The 19,999-nt window shown below is 35.0% G+C and overlaps 1 protein-coding gene across 3 annotated transcripts in view; it reads left to right on the top strand.

Annotated features, from left to right (window-relative positions):
* Positions 1–14,810, top strand: part of GRIK2 (glutamate ionotropic receptor kainate type subunit 2) — a 374,579-nt gene extending 359,769 nt beyond the window's left edge. For 2 of the 3 annotated variants that reach the window (XM_033055338.2, XM_033055339.2), the window contains 2 exons: positions 3,636–3,813; positions 9,886–9,951. In XM_033055338.2, the coding sequence (XP_032911229.1) occupies positions 3,636–3,813; positions 9,886–9,899 (192 nt within the window). In that variant the 3' untranslated portion in view covers positions 9,900–9,951. Of the gene's footprint in view, positions 1–3,635; positions 3,814–9,885 lie in introns of all 3 variants that reach the window. The other variant, XM_033055340.2, reaches the window with a different exon arrangement.
* Positions 14,811–19,999: the final 5,189 nt, after the last annotated feature.

Here is a 19,999-nt window from a genome sequence, read left to right as displayed (position 1 = left end):
TAGTTTTGTATAGCTCATATTATTATCATAAATGCCAGGGAAAACATTGACCTTGAAGACCATTAATATTTAGCATAACATATTGATGATTCTCAGTTCATTGACCTTTTCTTTGATTTTGTGTGTTCAGGGGTTTTTTTTAAGTTTCTCTTCAATTATTTTCATTTTCATACCCTCCTTACACAGTGATTAGATACTACTGTAAGATCCAGCTGTGCGATAGAAACTACATGTGCACTGCTGAAAACATTAGGATGAAATTCACAGTATTGATGAAGGCAATGTCACAGACTGACCATCGCTTGTTGTCACCCTTGTAGATCGTTGTCCTTGTGCCTATCCAGGTCAGGGTTTCTTTGGGGAGGGTGACATTGGCTGGGGAAGTTATCTGCAGATCTGGTTTTATTGATGTGGGGGTCCCACACCCTTCTCAAGAAGCAAGGAGAGGGGCCAAGAGCTCACAGGCTGAAACAGCAGTTGCATAGGCAGTTACACGTTGTCCTGTTTTCTCTTCTCTCACATAGGATTTAACTGTTCTCAATTTGTTTATGTGGAGTCAATGTAATGCTAACAAGAGTTTATTTTACAAGATCTATTATTATCTATTTGTACTAGGATAAGTTTCACTCTTGCAATGCTTCTTTTTAGAATTCATGTCAGCAAAGTGCAAATATGTAGCTTGTCCTATATGGAAAGGATTTACAGAAAGAAATTAATAATTACTGAAATATTGTGATGCTTCTTTGTCAGCAGGATGTGTAGAAAGTCAGCGTTTTAATCTTTGTTTTAATTGTTAGCCCACCAACAGTGTAAAACCAAATTTAAATAATTTCGTATGAAAAAAATGAAAAGGTTTTAGGATCCTTCTTATTTTACCATAATATTTCATGGTGTGATGGTTTGGGTTATTTTTCCAAATTTTATTAAATTAGTTTTCACTAAAGTAGTTTTCTTTATTTCATTAAAAAAAAATGCAGTTATGTCAGTTTTGCTGAAGTTCAAAAATATTCCTAGTAGTTTAAAATCAAAAACCTTTGAATTTGCGACAGTAATTTATAACAGTTTTGGAACAACACCAAAGTAAATCTCAGCCTAGTGATGTTTTTCCAGGGGGAGACAAGTTCAAAAGATTTTAAAGTCGAAAATCTTGTTCCTCAGGCTGCATGAAACAAAAGAATGTGGACATTCTTGGTGAATTGAAGTAAAAGCTTTGGGATTTATATCCCAAGTAGCTTTTATACAATCTACAGTCAGTGATGCAGTCTGTATTTTTGTGTCACATTTTTAATGGAGTAACCTCAGAAATTGTTATTTTGGCTGGGGAAAGCAGTAGCTGGGACAGGTCATGTGAGAAAATGTTTTTCCAACACTAACACACTGCATTCTGCAGATATACCATTGGAAAATTGGGAACTTCTATCACTCTGTGGTCCCCTGAGCACTATATGAGTATGTATAAACGTGTATGGTCAATTTGTGTGTAAGTGTAGAGATAACGTGAATTTCAGGTATTAACTTTAGTTAAATACTCTCTTGGAAAACATGTAAGTATATATTAGAGGATATTTTCTAAGGCAAGGAATTGTTACAAAACCCAAAAAATCTAAACAAATCCCCTTAAAACCAAAATCCAATCCACACCAATAACACCTTTAACAGAAGGGGCAAAAAAAGGAAACAAAAAGCAAGTTCCCAACTATGGCATTTTAAAATAATTTGCAAACAATAAAATACTGAAAACAAAAGCTCTATTTTGATTTTTGATTGCAGCTCAACAAGTATTTGTTTGGTAATGGACCTTTTTTCCGAGGTATTTTTAATGTCTTAATTTATGTTTTTCAAAAAGCAACTGAAAATGTAGGAATGTATATAAAGTTGACTATTACATAACTACATAAGCACATAAGTACAGGAAGTTCACTACAGTTCTGTATTCAATCAGTCAAAGATTAAAGCCTAAATCATAGGCTTTAGTTATGGAATATCTTAAGTTTGAGAAGAATTTAATGTTGGATAAAAAAGATTGGAAACCCCTACATATTTACTTTATAGCAAATATGGTTCACTTTCACTCACCAGAAGAAAGAAGAAACACATTATATGATTATTTTTTCCTCTGATAAAAATATTCTTTTCATTCCAATGGAAAAATTGTCATATCGTAAAACATTCATGTATTTCTAATAATTTTTAATTGTCTTCCTCTAAATATTATTTTAGAATATATATATGTATTACAGTATATAATATTTTAATATAAGGTATTAAACTTTGAATTTTTAATTGATCAGCTATATTATAGTCAAATGGAGCAACAAATACAGTTTAGTTCACCTGATTTATTTATTTATTTTGACTTTTGTATAGGTCAGCAAAATACCAACAAGCACTTCCTACTACCTTTCAGATTGAGAAAATATCCTTGACTGTCAGATGAAACCATATGATTGTAGAGAAATGGGTGCTAAACCTTTTGATATTAAATATTGCAATATGACTATAACAGTGTTTCCAAAACAGTAGAAAACCTTGGCATTAAATTAATACTACTAGTCTCTCTCTGTTCAATATGATTTGAGGCCATGCCAAATTTCTCATTAAATTCATACTATCACACTGAACTATAAAACCAGTATTAATTTTTACAGTGAATAAAGTACAGAGGACTTAATCTGAGCAAGTTCTGAAAAAAAAAAACAAAACAAACTGCTTAGAATTCAGGTAAGAAAGGTTATATTTATTTTCTAAAACATCTCTGTAAAATTAAGTATTTATTTTCAAATTATGTTGCATAAAGCATTTTAATCCAGATAGTACTACACTACTATTGGTACTACAAAGCATTAATTATACAGCATCATCACTTCCTTTCACCATGCCTGGTGATCAACAAACCTGACATGCCTTGGACAAAAAGAATGAACTTAGATGTAGGATCAAGGATGGTTCAACAGGTGAATGAACCTTCACATACTGTGGTTGAGAATGCAAGATCTCAGGGGATTGACTCTGCGCAACCAGGATCACCTCTGCTGAAAGGCAGAGAAATATCTGCACAGATGTGATTGCGAAGTACACACCCATTAACATTGCAATGGTTATTTTTCTAAACCAGTTAGGCAGTGCCATAGATTCTCTTATTATTTTCTCAGTACTTCATGGCTGAAGTACTATTAATTGCTCCCAGACCTCGTTAAACACCTGCCAATCATGTGTAGCCATTGTCCAGGCACATGAGACAGCAGTACCATGTTCTGGAAGATCTGGACTGGTGTGACAAGGTTTACATCAGTGGAAATTATTGCCTCTGACTGAAACACTAGTGACAAAAAGCACTTATTGCCACTCTGAGTCTGAAAACACAGACCCAAACCTAGAGAAATGCGAGACTATCAGCCTCTTCCAGAAGAGGTTGAACTGAAAAATGAGGATAGAAGATATCTTCGGAGTGCTTGCCTTCACCTATCCAACACAGCACCTGTCTCCCTGGGATTAAATTGCCATCACCCCCCTATTTCAGCCAGGCACTGGAAGCTCAAAATGACTGCACCATCCTGGTCTGACAATAGAGTAGGACTGTATATCATCTGCGTGTCGATGACACCACAGCCCAAATTATTTCATTATCTCCTCAGTGGCCTCATATACATGTTGAAAGGAGAGATGACAGGATGAAACCTTGTGGAATCCTGCATGAGAGAGAGCCCTCGGGGCTGATGAGCAATTGTCCTATGCCATCCTCTGGGATTTCTCTGAGAGGAAAGAGTGGAACCACACAAGTGCAATCCCTTCTGCCCCAGCCTAGGTCCACAGGTGAGTCAGAAAAAACATCATGGTCAGTGTGATGGCCAGAAAGGCTGCTGGCAGAGCAAAACAAACCACTTTGAAAAAAGCTTTCTGCACTAGCAAGAGGTTCCCCATCAACCTCAGGAAAAAGGGTAGCTGTCAGGCTGGAAACAAGGAAAATAATTTCAGAAGACCTTAAATGAACTCGAGTGTTGCTTTCCTGGAAGTCTCGGTCATCCACCAGAGTGCATTTTGTTCTGTTAGAAAATAAATTTTAGAATTTGAGAGTGGATGAATTGTTTTTTGTGGTTTTTTTTTTTTTGATTGGTTTTATATGGGTTTTTTTGACACCATTTGATAATTTATTTAAGGCAAGCTGGAATTTTATTGTCTCACTGGGAGACACTCACAATAAACACGAGAAGTGGCCTGCAGTGAGGTCCTGCATGTCATCTAAGTTCATCTCATAACTCTAAAACTCAACGAGCACTTCAGCCTACGGAAAGTTGTTTCAGTGTTGTTTTTTTATAGGAAGGGTCAGTCCCATCAGACTTTTGTTGATCCTCTCTGTCAAATAGCTACAAAAGTCCTTGAGACAACCAACATTCAGTTACAGGGTAAAGCACCTCATGCTTCATCAAGCTGTCTGGAGCTACTCAGCTGGTGGTGACTTTGTAGATACTACAATGAACACAAAATTTATCTGCAGTTTAAATTTTCTCTTTGCTTGATATTATTGTCTTCAGTTGAGTGTGTAGTGAGATTTCGGTATCATACAAGAGACATATATCTCGGTCTAAAAAATAACTTCCTAAAACAGCTGCTTGTTCTATTTCTACCAAAACCCCAAATAATTGCTTGATCTAAAATTGAGAACATACCGGTGATACGTTCAGGCAATTGGTGTGCATTATACTTGCTATGGATTGAAACTGTACTGCATCAGAAAACTCAGTGGCAAAATATTTTTTGTGTAACAAAATAATGCATATATAGATATGTATACACATATATATGTGCAGCCTTTGATCTACAGTTATGCTTAAGATTGGGTAAATAACTAAACAATCTAAAAATCTGATCATTACACTGTGCACTTCAACTTTGAAATGGTTATACTCCAACTATCATATATGATTTCACTTTTTCTGAGGTTGTTTTCTCTTTAATTGTTCATCTCTTTGTGATCCTAAGCCAATGTTTTGATAGGATTTGTTTTTCTGTCTAGAGGGTTTAAGATTGGCATCTTTTCCATAAACATATTTAAAATTCCTGAAGGAGTGGCATAGGAATCAGAAATTGATTAGGAGAGAGAGTCAGAGTAGGATTGTGCATTCATTCTCAGCTAACTTCAAGACAAAAAGCATTTTGATAGGTGTGTCCTCCTAGATGCTAGAACAATATCCCATAACACAACAAGACAATTCAGGATTACTGCAGTTATTGCTTTAAGATACTTAAACAACTCTTCAAATAATGTCTGACAGGCAAGAATGGAAGTAATAAACTTCTCAGTAAATCTTAAATCCTTCTCTTGAATGTTGACAGTCAACTTTTTATTATCTGCATAAAAGAAGGGAAAAACATAAACCAGAGATTGGAGATTTTTAAATTTGAAACACACTGACTGTTAATTACTTAGATCAGAATGTTTAGAGTGATGCAGGAATGCTGTTCTCTCTTCCTGTTGCTCTTTTTAGGCTGTTAAAAGAAAAATCTTCAGTGATAGTCTCATCAAATACTATTATGGTTTCTAAATACTTTTCTGAATTCCCATACAGCAAAATAATGAAAGTAGTGTAAGTACTGTCTACCTTTCATATTAATACCCATGTGCAAAGCCTTTTTTTTTTTTCTCATGGAGTAAAGCCATGCATAAACTGTCTAATCAGGTTGTAAGCAGTGGTAGCATTTTGCAAAATTCTCATCTTGATTCTCCATGACTTGTGAGATGTCAGCTGTGGCAAAGAACGCCAGAGGATATTTGTCTTAAGGAGATGAACTTTTTTCAAAATTGTTTTCTGTTAGAAAGCTAACTACAGTTCTGATCAAAATTGCCTTTTGTACACTTTTTTTGTAACGTTTTATCATGATGTGCTGCAGCAAAACAGATGCACTTATGCGCACCATGATTTAGAGGGTTGTGTGCTATCCTTAAATTCTTCTAGCATTTGATTATATCTAAGATGACTTGGAGGCAGCATTTACTTTCTGGTAGCATTTAAGAAGATGACTTATGATTTTGTAAGGGTTAGTGAAAAATCGATAATAACTGATGTTCTTGTAACATGCCTGCAGTGTGGAAGGTAAGTTGGGAGCAAGAGGTTATTTTCTTTGAATTAAGTGGAGAGTCTTGTAATATATACTAAAGTGCTCAATTCCATGACAGACAACTGTTTTGAAATGTAGCCTTTCAGTTCTGTAAATATTTTGCTGTTTTCCCCTAGCAATTGAATTCAGGATCAAGACATTGGATTATCGTTTCTAGCATCATATCTGAAAACATCTTTTGTAAAAAAAATATGCTGGAGGTGCTTCTTGGTTTCATGTCTTATTATTCCAAGAATTTTGTCCTAACAGTGAAAGAACACAAAGTTTAACAATGTAGAAAATGGACACTACAGAGACTGAAATTGAAATTAGACAAAAAAATTATCAATTTCAATTTTACAAAGTAAACCATAAATCCTTTCTAAAATTTGTTGAATATTAATTTTTTAGTATGTGTGAAAACTCTTCCTTATATTTCTCAGATAGAATCCAAAGAAAAAACAAGATCTGGATCGTAAATTCTTGCATAGCCTTGCAATAATATTTTTAAAATACATGACTATTTCAGTGAGTGAAATTTGAAACAAGAGAACAATCAAACAGAAGATATGCAACAATACTCTTAATCAGAAACAATATTTTTATTATCGTATGTGCATACAAGATCCCACAAGCAATTTCTAAAAATAATTTGAAAACATAAAATGGAAGAATATTTTATATAAAAAGCTCTCTCAAAGTTGTGGTATCTGCTTTATTAAGAGTGTCAGTTATTCAAACATTTCTCCTTTAATGAGTTTTCATATCCAGGTAAAATTCTCAGATAAAATGTGTTGGCAAGTTTCTTGAGATCTCATTTTCAGGGTATTTCAGAAAGTTGACAAGTATCTTCTCACCTGCTAGATGTTGGTTGCAATCCATTTCCTACTGATATTACCTAAAAATTCATATCCTTTGAAGATTTTTGCAAAGATTTTGATGGATTTATTCCTCTTGAAAAAGATTTGTTCTAATTTGGCACTCTTCTCAGACATCTTGGCAAAAAAATAGGTAAGGGACACAATCTTGTGTCATTTTAAAATTTAGAAAGATTTTGCTCCTCCGAATATTTTAGCTAGGCCTTTAATTCCAGAGGTGAGAACCGTGTAATGGCTACCTGTGGTGTAGTGCTGAGTTGCACCATTTACTTCTTAATGGATTCCCTATGAAATTCCTGAGTTATTTGCTAGGTTTCTCACATAGTGGAAATGCCAAAATCTTCAAGCTTTAGCAATTTAACCTGTAAGGTATTAGGGAATACTAAATTAAATCTTACCCTTTTAAAAATATTTCAGGGTTAATATCAATTTTGTAACCATAATGGCAGTTTTGATGTTAAGCAACAGCACTTTATTAGAAAAAAAGGGAAAGTCTAAGAGTATTGAATATTTTCTTTCAAAGTATAGCAGGATAAGGAGATACAGTTTTCTACTTTCTACACAATGCTCAACAAAGACACCTTATACATTAAGATCGGACATATTGTATTCAGATCATTCTATTAGGAATTTTAGGAAACTCGTTCACATAAAGAAAACTGTCTTAGATGTTAACTCAGTGCCCATTGCAGAGCTCACTTCAGCCAGAAATGCCAAACTTTTGCCTCTGAAGGACATGTACTTGACTCTGAACCAGAGAAATATACCTTTTTCTCTTTTGGACTCACAGCTTAAACTTTTCTTAGTGTATGTGGCAAAATAATTTCTATTGTAAGTTGAGTAGACATTATTCCTTTATTAAAAACTTAACAGAAGAAAGAAATGCTTTAAAGAAAGTGTATCACACCCAGAGCAGGATCACCCTTTCCTTTGCTTCCCAACTGCCCATTTCCTTATTCATGCAAAGGATTAGGGAAGAGAACCTTTGATCAGGATTTGTTGGATTCATGTTCAGTTCTAACTCCTGATTAAGGCAACTCATGTTTGCATTCTTCAGCATGAAACAGAATTTTATGTAAAATTATTGAAATTCTCAGTGAAACAGGAACTTCTACTAAAGCCCCCCTCTGCTGTGTACTCTAATCCTTAATCTACAGAACAACCCATGTTTTCCCTGTCTCCCTTTCTCTCTCCATGCCTCTGCTAACTGCTACCATGCCAAGTGGAACAGAATCAGTAGGTAGCAACTGCAAGTGACTTTACCTTGGAATGGACTAATGCCTGTAGGTTATAGCTGTTTACTGAGCCACAAGCTTAAATCTCTCTGGCATAAGATGCTATTATATTGACACTCTTAAATGTGACTCATGTTCAGCTCTAGTGCTGCAGCTGATGACTGGCTGCACCAAAGGAACAGGTACCTGCCACATATTCCTCTTTAACAGTTGGCACATTTTTTAGGGAACTTGTTTTGTTAGGTCCTTTCAGAGGCTACCTGTTGGATTGATAACCATGCACGCAGAATGGGAATGTGAATTCTAATGGGATCCATGACTAAGCCAAGCACGAGTGTGTTTCACAGAATTTCTACTATTGCCAAATGACAAAGCTGTAAAATTTAATGGGGAAAGCTGAGTGCCTTACTGCTAAGAGTGCTTTCAGCCCTGGAGGTTGGAAGCTGAATGCAGACCTTTATGAATACTGTTTCAATCTAGGTTCCCAGTGAACCAGGCAGGGTGAGATGCTAAATATTTTCTGGATCTAATCTCCAAGCTTCAGGTTTGTATGAATATTGAAGATATAACACTTCAGAAATAAAGCAGGGGTTTTATTTGAAAGCCAAATGAGACCATTATATATTGATTACCACTAATGAAACAAAATCAAAAAATGGTCATGAGATAATTATAGTAATTCTAGGTACTTTGACTTTTTTTGGTTCTTGTTTGATAGGTTGTTTGTTTTCCATTTGTTTCATTTGCCTTCTTTTCCTGATCATCTTCCCGGCCTGGACATTAATTATTAAGAGAAAAATTCAAAGGGTTAGACCACACCTCAAATTTTCTTTGGCTGAGAGCAATTGTCAGAGACTTGGCTTAAAATCTCAGCTTCTAGGACATGTTATTTAGTTAGTACATTTCTTCATTAGTTGGGAAAATTTAATTTAAACTATGATGCAGCACCCAAAAGTGAGACTTTTTTTTTCCTTACTACCATATGTCATTTGATACTCCAATTCTCACACTGAGAGAAAGCTAATTGCTCAGCACATTGTTAGCAGTTGAGAATTCAGTCAGACTGAGAGAATAGGGAGATTTTATTTTACTTTTCAAATTGCTTGTAGTGCAAACTGGAAAGAGGGCTTTGAGGATTTGATGGAAACATGTTAATAAACTTTTCTTAATAATATGCTTTTTATAAAGAACAACAAAACTGAATTGCAGTTTTGTTTTTTTTTTCCCGAACACATACTCCATAAATGATAACCAGTAGTGGGAAAAGTGTTTCTGTACAGTAGATATTATAAATAATGGAGTAAATATCAGTTTACAGTAATGGATCTGGATTTTAACAGTATTTAAACATTAATTCAGGTAAACTTCCTACACTAAAACTTAATGTTTTGTTGCTTGAAGTAGTTTTATGTAACATATGCACCCAAACTCAGTACCTGCCTGAAAAATAATTGCACAGGCAAGGTGATTTATACACTGAGTCATCACAGTTTGAGAAGTAATTTTAATTATTATGTGATGCAAAATAAGGCCAGTAATTTGTTTTGAGTTTCAGACTGGGACAAAGCAAAGACTGACAAGGCTGTGCCAGTTCAGTGAATCTACTTCTAAATATTACAGTTACTAATCTCTTACAGCTGTTTCTTTTTTTTTTGTTTCTCTATTTCCTTCTGTAGAGGTCCTTCTGTAGTGCCATGGTAGAGGAGTTAAGGATGTCTCTGAAGTGTCAGCGTCGATTAAAACACAAGCCACAGGCCCCTGTTATTGTGAAAACAGAAGAAGTTATCAACATGCACACGTTTAACGACAGAAGGTTGCCAGGTAAAGAAACCATGGCATAGAGCTGGGAAGCCAAATACCCCAAGCACAAACTGTCGTCTTTTTTCCGAACAACCTTGCGAGAATGTTTCCTGTGGAAATATGCAACAAGTGCAAAATAAAATGAGTTACCTCATGCCGCTGTGTCTATGAACTAGAGACTCTGTGATCTCAGCAGTTGCAATGGCCAGACTCGAATCACAAGCATCATGGATCAACCAAGTTATGCAGGGTTACACTGTTTGTCATGGGTTTCCACCATTCTGAATGAATTAATGAATGAATGTTCCATGTGAGTTTTGTGGCTGGTTTCAAATGCAGTCTCAGTGAGAAGTTACAGGTTCCTTTAGATGCTCAACGGTTGCCAGAAAAGGGAGAATAAATGCCCAAGATAATACAAACCACAGAAGGAGTCTAGTTAAAGTAATGTCTCAGAACTGTAGTGGAACAAGAAACCATATGTTCTTCTGAACTTCCCAGCACAGAAAAGTTGGTAACTGCTGGTAGACTGAATCTGCCGTCTGGACAAGGCGATATGATCTTCCTCGATGGCAGAAATGTTAAAAGTAAAGAAATATGAATCCCATGAATAGAAGAATAAATATGAAGATGCTCACCTGCTTTTTTTTTTTTTTGTTACACTGAACTAAGTAAATAAATAATAATTACAAAAAAAAAAAAAAAAAAAACCAAAAAAAGGAAAGGGAATTTAGCTGGGTTGAAACTTTGATCTAAAAAACAGACAAAAATATTTCCAGAATTTGGACCCAATTTTTTGATGAATGAAAGTTTCCTTAGTACAAAGGAATGTTTCTTACAACCTTTAGATATAAAAAATTAATTTTCTTTTCTACAATTGTGAAAAGAGGGAGGGAGGTGGGAAGCAATGTATTTCACACATAGAGGGTTTGCATTTTAACCTGAATGGGTATTGAAACACTTGTTCCTGCTACTAATTGAACTCAATGGAGCCTGTGCAATTCTCACTAATGTTGGAAGAGGGATGGGTCACCTAAAAGAAGTGAATGTCAAGAATTTAAAGGAGGACTGCATTTTTCAATACAGTCACAGTACAAAATGGGCAAAATTCTTGAGCAGTTTTTTTTTTTTTTTCCAAAAAAAAAAAAATGTTCAGGTTTATTTGTGGAAATGCAAGATTTCTATGAAAATAGTTTTTGTATGGAAATTTTTGTAATACTTTTTATCAACAAAATAAGAACATGTGTTTCTGCCAGGGGTGTGATGCCAAGCATGAGTGGTAGTGTGTGCGCACCACCAACGTTTGGTGAAAACTATTTTTATCATGAAAAAGGAATCTTAGAAGAGACATATTTTCAAGTTATATAATATTAAAAAATAGGTGCACTACCACCACTGCTTACCATGCTACACCCCTGGTTTCCACTAAGCTGATAACATGCTGTCATGAACAATTGTGTGTAAATGGTAAAAGACACAGACCTCTTGACCACATTGTGATAGAAATTAATATACACTCAGTTTGCTGTTTGAATCCAATGCACAAAATTAAAAAAAAAAAAAAGAAAAAAAAGAAAAAAGAAAGAATTACATTTATGTCAGTTTTAGTTTGTTTGGTTTTGCTGTGTGATTTGAGCAACATATGTGCAGTACTTTGTGTCAGTACTGGTACTTAGCTTCAGCTTAGTGCCCTATCCTGACGATTCTTGCCACTAAATTTGTGACAAGAAAGTTTGCTAGGATTTCTGACAGAAGCCATTACAGCACATTGTGATAATATTTGCAGGATTTGGTTCTTAGCTGCTTCAAAGCTAACTTATATGTCCTGACTGTGGTGAGTTCCTGGACACAACATTTTGAAATACTGCCCTACAGATGCTGAATCTTGCACCTCTGTCTACTGTAAATTTATTTGTATCTCAACATGAAATGTATAGTATGGACTATGTAGGAATGTTAAGACAAAGAAAAAAGGTTATGAAGATGGTCTTTACATAGAAAAAAATTTAATTTGTCTTTAACCCCCAAAAACATTAAAATATCCCCCCAAAAAACACTGAAATAATTATAAATAATAAACCATTAGTGAGTAAAGAGATTGGTTGTTTGCTCAGGCTTAATTTCATTCTATTATAAACTTTATGGCACAGAAATATAAGAGATATCATCCAAACTGTAGAAAATATATCATGAAATTTGGGGGTAAATGGGAGGTTTGTGTCTACTACCCAGTTATCATAAATCTTCACAGAGATTGAGCTGGCCATTTTCATGTGAGCAGGGACTGAGAAAGCAAATTCTCTTATATTTGTGAGTTTCATCCCCATTTATGTGATAACAAAAAACAGTTTATCTTTGTCTGAAGTATAAAGAAGATAAAAACACTTTAAGCAATTTTTCTGGAAATGGGTAAACTTACATATTTTTATTTAAGTTAATTCTTTAACACACAAAAGGGAAAAGAGTAACTGTCATAACACAATGAAAACTCCTAATTATGATGTCTTGGAATGGAAAAAAATTGGCTATTGCATTTGATTGATGATTTACAATAAAATTTGTAAAATCATGAAATAAAATACTGTATTATATTCAAATACACCGTTCTTTTCTCCATTGAGAATCTTGAAATAAGCAGGATTTCATTCTCACCTTGATGCAAATATTTCATTGGGTCAAAATCCCTCAAGGAGCAAAATTTCTATCAGATGTAGTGTGGTTTAATTTATATTTTGGTCAGAATTTCAGAATTCCATTATTGAGAGAAATATGCAAAGTAACTGGAGATTTCTATTAAAGATCAAGATTAGAAATGCATGGTTCCACAGATTCATAGTAGGATAATGCTTTTTTTTTAACAATCATGCACTAAGTCATGTTGTTACTTTGTTGTACATTAGTAATTATTTCTCTATCAAGACATTTGCAGAGAATTGTCTTATAAAGATCTGATCCTCAAAAGGAGGAAATGTAGAGTAGTCTTGTACGTCAAAAAGCTAAAGTTATTTCAATTTCTTCAAAAGTTTATTTTTTTTTCACTGCTGTGAAAAAAAAAAAAAAAAAAACAATTCTGAAGAAAAATTCCTTGTTCTGAAAGACCTCTGAAAGGCTCGTCCCCTAACTCTCATGCTGTATAAATCTCTATACTGTCATTAAAATTGGTGGAACTTCCCAGCAAAAAGGAAGAGATTATCTGGCCCATGAAGATTTGGAATCCATATATAACTGCTTTATGTGATTTCATATAACAGCCTAATTACTCTCCTGATTTCTCAGGACAGCATGATGGGTACTTCTCTGACTGACCTCAAATGTCACTCTAGAGAATAATTTTAAAGCAGTTATAGTTCAGTGAAATGGCGCTGCCTGGTGGACGACAGTTGCAGGTAAAAATTGAACAGGACTTTTTTCCCCCTTCAATGAAAATAGACATCTATAATCTTTAGGACACAAAAGACAGGTCATTAAGGTCTTCAGGTTGCCTCAGCATGGTTGTATAGCAATAGATAACTAGAAAAAAGGACAAAACCCCTTTTGTACTGTTGATAAATGACATTTGTGAAGGACTGGTAGTGAAAGTTATGAGCCAAATGGTTGGATGAAATCAAGAGATCTCTGGTGCTTAATAGTAAATGAGGATTTGTCCCATTATAGACATCAGCAGGCCTTTTTAATGGTATTCTCCTTTTATATAAATATAAGTATAGACATATACAGGGAGTATCTGGCAGATTTTATATGTGATATTTCTTTCTGAAATTTCTGTCTCAATTTTCAGTTGAAGAATTCAGTATAGATTTGAAATAACCTTTTCTTTCATTTTATTATTAATTGAGGCTCTGTTCATTAATCTTTTCTGGTTTCATCCACAGAGTGGATGAAAATAACTCCCCCAAAATAACTCAGTTTAGTCCTACTACACTAACTTGTTAATATTTCAGGATTGAAAAAAACATAGCTTATGATGGAAAAAGACATATTGTGCCAAAATCCAAAGCCGCAAATAGGAGAAATGCCCTAATAGTCTACAAACTAAAAATATTTTTGGGTAAAAGGGATCATGAGCAGAGGTAATATCACACTAAGAAATAAAACATTATGCTATAAAATAATGTTTTATTGCTTTTATATTAAGGATATTAGAAATATTTCAGGCATAAATTCACTTCGTCTCCAAATACATCAACAAATACAAAATAAGATAACTGAAATACTCATTTGAAAGAAGTGTCAAAACTCCTACTTAAGAGAAATCAAACTTTTATCCAATACAGTCTCAAATGTGTACGGATATAATATTTAAGGCACAGCTAGGTGCACAGAAGCATTTGTGTTTCTGTCAGATTTTCAAGGATGTAAAGAGAAACAAGGGTTGCTGAGGTTGACTTCTCTTACTGCTTTCCAACCTCAAACATGCTAATGTCCTGTTCCTTTCCACTCTTGCCTCTCTGCCTTCCTACATGCACCTCTGACACTATGAAATTTATTTTCAAAGCCCTTTACTTCTGGCTTTCCTTTAAATCAAGTTCTAATTTAAAATAAAGTTATCCAAACACCTCATCACCCCAGTTTGTATCCACCAAGATAAAAACATTAGCTTTTTATGTGACTGTAATCTAATTGTCTTTATTTTCATTTACTACCCCTCTCTGTCCCCTGCCTGTGTTATCTTCTCCTGTTGTTCTTGTGCTTGCCTAGACTGTAAGCTCTTAGGGGGCAGGGAATCTGTCTTTGATTTGTTCTATGTAGCACCATGAACTATGGAGCTATATAAATAATAAAAAATGTAGATCTTCTTAAATGATGTTTGAAGTGATAGTGATCTGATTGACTGCCAGTCTAGTAATATATTGTTTTAGCTCATTACCTGAAATCCTAATCACTGCAGCAATAGAATAATCAAAAAATAAAAAAAATAAAACCAACCCAAAGGAGCTATCACACTGACTCATCTTACTGGAATTTTCCCTACATGCTTGGGGTATAGGATTAGAATGTCATGCTCACATACTTTCTATAATGGTTTAAATATTAAATCAACTACATTAGAAATTTTAAAAAATATAACACAGTGTAATAGAAGTCAACACAGATATACAGGACAAGCTTTGGAATGAGAATTTTGATTGGTCAAAGTTTGGAAAAGTTATGATTTAGAGATTGGTTAAGCTGAACACCGCAAACCTTTCCTTCCTTCATCTTATCAAACCACTTAGGTCAATAAGCCTCTCATTGCTGAAATCTACTGCAACCTTATTTTGTTAATAATTTTATTGATATAATTAGAAATTTTCTATAAAATATAGTTCTAAACAAAATTAAAGAAATACTTCCTCTTGCTTCTATTCAAGACCACTATCTGCTGGAATGAAAAACTGTGGGAATTCAAGAAAAATGTTAGCTTTATAAATGAAAGGAAGCAACACGTGGTCTTGAGGACAAATATATCAGCTTTCCCTTTTACCTTTTCCTTCTTCCAGGAGTGACATTCTGCATCATTAGCTGTTCTGAATATTGAAGTGTATACTGACAACTATACATGGATCTACCTTTAAAGAATTCTCAGACCCAAGACAATGCCTTTCTTTCCTGATCACACAATGTATTGTTTTTCCAGATACTTAGGAAATCTAGTCCTAAATTTAAAAAAAAATTGCAAAATCTTAGAGCTTCTTCTTTGCCATGACTATAGGAGTTTTGTTTAGTAGAAATAGTGGAAAGAATACATTATATTAAACTTACTTGAAAAAATTGGATGAAAACATTTAAAATTGGTAAAGGATGTGTAGCTGGTGTTCCTTGGGCAATACTGACCACCACAGACCAAATCTGTAGTGATTTGGTTTTGAAGATACAAGTCCAGCTTACGATGGATTTATGCCAAAGATTGTCATATGACATTTTCCCACAAGTAGACTGTTGGCTGTTAAGCTCAGGGAATGAAAAAAAGCCTAACACAGTGATAACCATTCCAATTCTCTTTATATTGTAGCTATGCTAACTGGCTGGGCCATTTGGGCTCAGGTACATCAATAGCAATTTCTGATACTTATACCTGCTAAGCAATTTTATTCCTTAACATCTGTCTTAAAAATGCTAATTTGGCATAAGTACAACTGGCCTATAGGGTTATCATAGAATAATCCTATCTCAGAATCATTGAGGTTTTGAATTGCTGAGTCCAAGGCCTTCTTCAGGTGGAAAAGTCTTCTGGAGGCTCTTGGGTACAATGCCCCTGAATAAAGAAGAGTCAATTAGAGAAGTTTGTCCAGTGATGGAGATTCCCTAGGCCCTCTGTTTCCGGTGTACAATTATAGTTACCATGAGGAATATTTTTTTCTCCCATTTAAAGGTAATTGATTGCATTTCAGCTTGTATTCACAGCCTTTTGTCCTCTTACTGGCTGCAACTGAGAGTCTAGTTCCATTTTTCCCCTGTCAGATTCTGCTAAGTTTTCTCCATCTGAGTGATCCCAGTTAGCTGAGCCTCTCCCTGTAGGACAGATGCTCAATCCTTTAATCATCTCTGTGGCCATTAACTAGGGACCATATTCTATTAAGTCTTTGTCTCTCTCATATTGGGGAGATCAGAAATGACACAGCACTCTACAAGTGTTCACTAGAAAGGAAAAAATTCCACTCCCTGACCTGTTGGAAGCGTTCTTCCTAATACAATAATGGCTAAGTTGCTTTTCCTAGCTGAAGGGACACACTGCTGGTTTAAGTTCAGTTTGCTGTCCACCAGAAGCCCCCTGCCCTTCTCTGCAAAACTACTTTCTGCTTGGTTTGCTCCCAGTCAGGGTTGACACATGGACTTATTCTTCTCCAGGTGCAGGATTTGTCATTTCCCTTTCTTGAGCTTCATGTCCTTCTTGTTGGCCCACCTCTCCAGCAAGTCCTGAATGCCAGCACAAATTTCTACTTTACTGAATACTCCTCCATTATGCAATGTTCAGACTTGCACACTGTTCTCTCATACACATAATTAATGAAATTATAACAATATGAGACCCTTTGAATACATCTCTGGTTTCTGGCCTGTGGCTGGGCTTTCTGCCACTGATTAAAACTGTTTTAACTGGTAGGTAAGCCAGTTTTCAATTTGCGTTATTTTTCACAGATTTAGTTCATATATCATAAGTCTGTCTGTAGGCTGTTGTGGGGGATAACACTGAGAACCTTTTAAAAATAAATGGCATCCACTGTTCTCCCCTCTTCCACAAAACTAGTCTTCTCATCACAGAAGGCTATTATGTTGGCCAAAGATGTTTTCTGCTTTTCAGATACATGCTGACTAATATCAGGCACTTTCTTGACCTCAATACTTGGAAAAAAATTCCAGAAGGATTTTCTCCATCATCTTCACAGAGATGGAGATGAGGCTGGAAAACCTGTAGTTTTCCAAATCCTCCTCATTGCCAAACCTCAGGCATCTCTGCCAGCCAACATAAGTTTTCAAAGATTATCAAGAATGACCTCAAAATGACATCAGTCATCTCACCCGTACTTTGCAAGTGCATCTCATCAAGTCTCATCAATTTGTATATGTCCAGTTTGTTTAAATGTTCTTAACATGATCCTTTTCCACCAAGGGTAAGGTTTTTTTTCTCCAGACTTTCCCACAGGTCTAAGAAAATTCACTTTTCTGAGGGATTGCCCATAAAGACCCAAACTGAAGAAGATACTGTATACTTGACCTTCTCCATGTCCTCTGTGAGCAGTTCTTCACCCCTCACCCTCTCCTACAACCATCCCATGATTTCCCTAGACTTCTTCTTCCTGCTAATATATCTGTAGAAACCCATCTTGTTTCCTTTTGCAATGCTGGCTGGATTCAGTCCAGGTGGATTTTGGCATTTGTAAAACTGTGACTGCATTCCATGACTACATTCCAAGACTCCTTTTCTTGGGATTCTTAAAAGGAGGTCTTGGAATGCCAAAGACCAAGTCTTGTTTTCGTGAAATTCAGGATCATGAATCAACTTTTTGTCTTGATCCTCTTCCCTCAGAATCTTGAAATTGATCACCTCCAGCCAATACTGTCCCTCACCCTGATTCTTGAATGTTCGTAAGCATGAGATTGAACAAAGCTTCTCTTGACTATTCCAACATCCCTGTCAGGAAATGTTCATAAAACCGCTCTAGAAATCTCCTGGAGTGAGAATATGAAGCTTCTTCCAGTTGTTCGAAGACATAATCTGCCCAAAATTTGCAACATGCAAGACAAATTTTGTACTATACAACAGGCTATAAATATCCTTTGTCTTCATTTGCGGTATAATTTCATCTTCATTTTCTTGGAACTCTTATTCAATAATATTAAAATTCTCTCTGTTTAGAAAATAAATTTAAAAAAGGTTTTTTATGGATGTATTGCTCTTTTCTGAGTCTTATTAGGATTTTTCCTGAGCATTACCAAGAGAACCATGACTATATATGTCTCCAACTGGACTTTGATTGGAGAATTAGTGAGTTGTCTGTTTAGCTGTAAAAAGTTTCATTTTTGCATACGTGATGGACAACATTCACTATCTTAGGGTGAGCAGAAAGGTGATGGAAAACAGCATTTGCTGTTTTGTTCTGTTCAGACAGCTCAATTGTTTCAAAATATAGAGATATTTTCAACATACCTAGTTAATTGATGTTTTCATCTTTCTCTGAAAATTTTGAAGTGAAGTTGCTTAATGAGGAAAAAAATGAAAAAAAAAGAAACAAACAAAAAAAGAAAGAAACAATCAAACATAAGGAAACAAAACCTATTTTTGTTCAAGGTTTATGAAACTCAGGAGTTACTTCTAGACCAGAATGACTTAGTAAGTTTTCAGATAGAAGGATTTTAAATCACAGACTCATCTCAACTTGGTAAGTACAGAAGTACGTATATTGCTCCCAAATTTCCAGAAGATGCAATAACTACCACTGTCTGAATCAGTCCTTCAGATTCAGAAGAAAATGTCCAAGAAATACGTCTGCAGTACAGCCAAATATCTACCTGTACTTGGTAAAGTTTCTTAGGGTTTTTAGTTCAGCTTTTATCTTCAACTTAAATCTACCACTACTTGCTCTGGACACTTGCTTCTCTTTTTGTATTTTCAGGTCAGTGCAGAGTTTCAGTACAGAGTTCTAACAGACTGATCTTTGGCCAGAATTTAGCATGAGGGAGACAAAATATGGCACCTAAAATCAAAGCAAGACAATTATAACCAGGCTGTTGATACTGTCATTTGTCCACATTTCATCTCAAAGCTTTCTTTTCTGATGATAGGTATTCCAATTTCTAGACTTCTTTTCCTTTCCCTTTTCTTTATTCCAGTTTTACATGGGTTCACATTATAGTAATAATTAGTCTACCATCATATTCCAGAAATTGCCTATCAATCTAGGGATCATTTTAGTTTCTACAAAACTGTGAAACAACTCAGATTCTGCTTGTGAACTTGTAAGGGGTTGTATTAGCAGACTGAGTTTCATAACAACTGCATTTTTCTTGTAATTTCATTGAATTTTATCTACTTTACAGTTTTTGTCCTGGAAATTGGATTTGTTTGGTTGATTTTCTTTTGTTTCAACTTATCTGTTTATGTAAAGTGCCTGCAAAAAAAGACAATGCTCTCAAAATACAAATATTATGTTCCAGGAAAAGAACAAAAAAGTTGCTTCTCAGATTGGTATCCATCTTGCCTCTAAGATGTCCTGGTTCGAGATGTTAATGTGAAGAAATCACCTTAACCCGAGCTGAGGACCACTTCTAGGAAACAAGTTCTTCAGCTTATGTCTTTTTCTAATTATGGAACAAAATTAATGAGATAAGACTAAAGAAATTCTAGGACTTCAGCTTGTATACACACTTAGCCTATGAGTCTACCAGGATTTCTTTGGAAGCTAGTAAAAAACAGCTTAATAAATCAAATAGCTTTTCTTAAACTCTGACTTTGACAAAAACACTGCAAGGAACCATTATATTCTAAATGGAAGATACAATGAAGCACGGCCT

Source organism: Catharus ustulatus, chromosome 3, assembly GCF_009819885.2.
Source record: "Catharus ustulatus isolate bCatUst1 chromosome 3, bCatUst1.pri.v2, whole genome shotgun sequence".
NCBI classification, from domain to species: Eukaryota; Metazoa; Chordata; class Aves; order Passeriformes; family Turdidae; genus Catharus; species Catharus ustulatus.
This window is presented reverse-complemented; position numbering and strand designations above follow the sequence as displayed.